At 41.0% G+C, this 4,829-nt stretch overlaps 1 protein-coding gene across 1 annotated transcript in view; it reads left to right on the top strand.

The window, feature by feature from the left end:
- Positions 1–1,787, top strand: part of LOC107583922 (potassium voltage-gated channel subfamily G member 4-like) — a 12,822-nt gene extending 11,035 nt beyond the window's left edge. The window contains exon 2 of the mRNA XM_016270274.1: positions 449–1,787. Coding sequence (XP_016125760.1) covers positions 476–1,315 — 840 coding nt within the window. The 5' untranslated portion in view covers positions 449–475 and the 3' untranslated portion in view covers positions 1,316–1,787. The remainder of the gene's footprint in view (positions 1–448) is intronic.
- The last annotated feature ends 3,042 nt before the right edge of the window (positions 1,788–4,829 follow it).

Here is a 4,829-nt window from a genome sequence, read left to right as displayed (position 1 = left end):
TATCGTCACTACATTGGGCAGGGAGGCGGGGGGGGGGGGGGGCTTAATTCAGACATTTCAAGGTCAAAGTGGTCTGGTTTGTCTTTTCTGTTAGCCTTTCTTGTCCCACAGCCTCAATCTGACCTCTGACTAATTAACTGATACAGCTTGACTTATCGGTTAGTGTGACTTGAATACTAAAAGTAAACACTGAGTTTTTCTGGAAAATGTAGTGGCAATCTGCCCTTTCCTTATCTTATTTATTTTTCTTCCACCCTTTTTTGTATTACTGACCAAACTTTTACTCTCTGCCGTATTTTAAACCTCCCTTTCACAAACATTTTTTCTACTTAAACTTCTAATATGCTAAGCCTAAATGCATTGATTTTAAATTTAGATGCAAAGAGTTTTAACTAAAAATAATTGAATCGAGAATTAAATTAGTTTCTCACTCACTCTCCCTCCACAGGGTGTGTGCTCCCAGAAATGCTACCGCATGTTCATCATCGAGACGGTTTGTGTGGGCTGGTTCTCGCTGGAATTTCTGCTACGGTTCGTGCAGGCGCACAGCAAGCTGGAGTTCCTCCGTGGACCCTTGAACATCATTGATGCCATGGCCATCCTGCCCTACTATGTGTCTCTGATAGTGGATGAGAACCCCACCAGTGAACATGAGCGACCCTCTGGAGGTAAGGGCTACCTGGATAAGCTTGGGTTGGTACTGCGAATCCTACGTGCCCTTCGTATCCTGTACGTCATGCGGCTTGCCCGCCACTCTCTGGGCTTGCAGACGCTGGGGTTGACGGTGCGGCGAAGTATGCGCGAGTTCGGCCTGCTGCTGCTCTTTCTCTGCGTAGCCGTGACACTTTTTTCGCCTCTGGTGCACCTGGCGGAGAGCGAGCTGACCGGAGTGCAGGATTTCAGCAGCATTCCCGCCTCTTACTGGTGGGCGATCATCTCCATGACTACAGTGGGTTATGGGGACATGGTACCCAGGAGCATACCCGGTCAGGTGGTGGCTCTCAGTAGCATCCTGAGTGGGATCCTAATCATGGCCTTCCCGGCCACTTCCATTTTCCACATGTTTTCCCGCTCCTACCAGGAGCTGAAACAGGAGCACGACAGGCTCTTTAAAGAGGAGTGTGCGGCAGCCGCAGCTGCTACCACAGGACCTGAGGATGAGCAGGACAGAGGATGGGTGGCCTTTCCTCCTCCCAGACTAGTTCTTACTCCAGACACAGAGACGCCAGGCTCCTTTGAAGACCTTTCTCTTCTTGGGAATGGTGGAGAGACTTCTGGGAAGAACAAGCACCCGTTACCAGCTGGAGCCTTTTAAGTGATGCACATGCGTTGTACTCTTCTCTAGATCAAACTTGATCTTCCATGCCCTCATACTGAACCCTCTTGCAGTGGACAGGGTGAATTTTCATAGACGGCTCTGTCTAAAAAGTTTAAAGGTCCTTGAAGCTATTTTGTCTTCCGTCAGCCACAAGCTAATCATGTCTCATTAAAGTACTAATTCTTTCATATTCACACTGTGGACAGATTTAGCACTCCATGAAAATCCATACTATAGAAATAAAAAATAAAGCTACATAGTTTAACTTTAAAGCCTTGTTCCACACCGTTAGACATACAGCTGAGAATTTTAGGTTCCTCAAATTGACTGTCTACATTTTTTAACAAATCCAAAGATGTATTTATTGGTTGACTGTTTAAGGTTCAAGAATTGCTCTTCCAGAAAACTTTCACATATCATTTCCTGTGCCAGTTTGGGACAGACATGCTCTTGTACAGGTCAAAATAAAAACAGCAGTAATCTCAATGTCCTGTCCTGTTTTTTCGGGTTCATAGAAGGATTTTCTAATCCTCTTCTTTGAAATGCTCAATCATTAGACACAGTTACCTTGTTCTCTTCTCTTCATTTTACAAAACAGCACATGTGCCCATACCATCTGCCAGCTCTGACATGCAGCAGTTACAGAGTGATGAATCTATGATTGTTTTAGTGACCTCAACAAGGTCAGCCTAGTTTTGGTCGTTTTCATCTCTTCTTGCTGAATTCCTTCTAGGAGAGTGTGCTGCCCCCAGGTGAAGAGCTCTGTATAAGGTCAAAAAATTGTCCCACTGCCCAATGCTTGCAAGGTCCAGCGGGTTGGGGGAAGAATCTTGATGAGGCTGGGGATTAAACATGCAATAAATTCATAGAGATAAAAAGTCCTTCCGGAGTCAGACTCTGTGACGGATTTTGCTTTGTCAACAAATTACAAATTTGCACCTCTAATCCAGTTATTCAGTCATGTTGCATCATAAATGACCTTGCTGCCATTCCGAAAGTCCCAGAAGACTGAGTCATGGATCGGGAAAAGGTACAGAGAAAACCAAGAGGCTTTGATGGACTGATCAAATTACCTGTGTAGCTTTTCACAGGATTAACCAGCTTGTTGAATCATTAAATGGACATCAGCTTGTTCTTGATGTAAAGGTTTATCACTTGTTTATCTTTCATGATTGACACAAGCAGAGCCAGGTTAAAGTCTCAAATGGTCTAGGGGTGTCTCAGTCCACTAACTAACCAGATAGTCAACCATTTCTGTCAGAATCACTATATTATACTAGAAATGTCATCATGTGTTCTTCATACTTTACAAAAAAGGAGGATATGAATATTTCATAATGGTACTGCTACAATGAAGCCAACATATACCATGCCATTCTCTACTGTGATGTTGTTGATAAATGCACAACATTTAATGCACAATTGAAATTGTGTTGCAGGTCATTGAGTCATTGGTGTCCCAATGTTTAGTACTTAAATTCATGGTCACGTTACACTGATCCTAAATTGTTATGTAATATATCCGGGAAGAGAAAACCATATTCTTATCCATTTTGATAGAACATATTCTATTGCAGTAACAATTCACATGAACTTAATAACCATCTGCACCATTTAACAGCATTAAATGTGGGGAAGCTTCGTGAGATATGCCATCAGCTCAGCTATAAAGATGCTTTTAGCCATAGTGCTTACTGAGAAATCTTGTTGAAGGAAAGCTTGAATGATATATCATATGCCATTATTTATCAAGGCAGGCCATATCTAGATGGCAAATGTCTTCTGCTGGCATCAGTGATTGATGTAGAAAGCATCAAAGAGGGTTTAAGAGGCAATCTGTCTGATCTACTTGATGGTAAGATTGATTCCTATTCAATGGGTAAGTTGCTTTTTAGTTTTCAAAGTGTAGTAAACCTAACATTTAGTTCTCAAGTCTTCAAGTCAATCCATTTACAGTACAGTCTTAAGCAACAGGTCAATGGTGTGTGTGTGTGTGTTTTAACGTTTCAGAGTGTATAGTTGTGGTTGATTGTTATGGTTATGTTGTGTGTTTCTGACAGGTATAAAGTAGTCCAAAGGTGGATGGATGGATGGATGGCCATTCCTGTCTCTCTCATTCTCCCATGACTTCTGATGGTCTTCATTCGTCATCCAGGACTCAGAAGGCAAACATTCCATTCATTCATTCATTAACTTATCTATCTATCTATATTCATATAATTATTTTTGCACCAAGAATCTCATAATTTAGTTTTTAGACTCCTAATTTACCATTTCCCAACCTTTTTATTTTTCCCAATTTTTTGCTGCTGTCCCTTTAAGATGTCCATATATATATATATATATATATATACAGTATATATATATATAATTTTCATATGTGAAATCAGTAACATCACTTTTGTATGTGCTTACATCTTTCAATAACAGCCACTTGGCAAAGCCTGCTTTACATTATGATATTTCGCAAAACTCATCCACACTGAAATATAGTGCATAAACTGTGAAGGTCAGGCTAAAATTATTAAAAAACTGTACTTGTTTCTAATGGCAGGATATGCAAAGCAACACAACCTGGAACAGAACCATATTTGTCTAGTTTCATTTTACTGATATCATTAGTTATTATGGTGTTTAGAATGATATCTTTTATGTTTCTTACTTTTTCCTCATTACTTGACCTTGACTGAGCAGCCCAGTTTATGAATGCTGAATAGATGTTATTGATGTGTAAATGTGGGTGGTGTCACACACCAAGATGTTTTTGCAGCGTAGTTTCATCAAATGGCCTTTTTAAAGGGGTCATCGGATGCAAAATTCACTTTTGTTGTTGTTTGAACATAAATGTGTGTTGGAAGTGAGTGTAAACATCCATCCTATATTGAAAAAAATCCACCCAGTGTTTTTTTTAAAATCCCTATTTTAAAATCCCCTTTCTTAAATCAGGCTGTTCTGAGATTCCTGTCAGAATTACGTAGTTTTGCACAGGCCCCTCCCACGTTGATTGACACTAGCGTCTTACCTCAGACCCACCCTGAGTGAGCTGTCATCAGTCCGCCATTGTGTCGACTCCGGTGCAGGGGAAGACCAGAACGTCTCAGATTAAGCGATTGAGGTGTTCTGTTGTTGGATGTAATAATGAACATAGCAGTCGTCATTTATTCCCGACATCTGAGCCGCTGAAGACGCAGAGGATTAACGTTACTTTCATTTTGAAGGGAATGTGCCGATCCCCGATCTGCCTAAATGCGTCTATGTTCTCACGAATCATTCGTGATCGAGCTTCATCTACACAAGAAGTGAGTATAAGGTTTTTTATGAATCTTTACAAATCGCCTTTCCTAATATGTGCTAGTTAGCAAGTTTCGCGGCTAAAGTAAACAGTACTGCTTGTCACCCCACAGAAGAAAGGGGTGGGGTGAGCAGAGCTCATTAGCATTTAAAGCAACATGGACTAGAATGACGTACTGAAAACAGAGCTCATTTTGACAAGGTAAAAAGGCTGTTTTTT

Source organism: Sinocyclocheilus grahami, unplaced genomic scaffold (genome assembly GCF_001515645.1).
Source record: "Sinocyclocheilus grahami isolate Dianchi unplaced genomic scaffold, SAMN03320097.WGS_v1.1 scaffold55.1, whole genome shotgun sequence".
NCBI lineage: Eukaryota > Metazoa > Chordata > Actinopteri > Cypriniformes > Cyprinidae > Sinocyclocheilus > Sinocyclocheilus grahami.
This window is presented reverse-complemented; position numbering and strand designations above follow the sequence as displayed.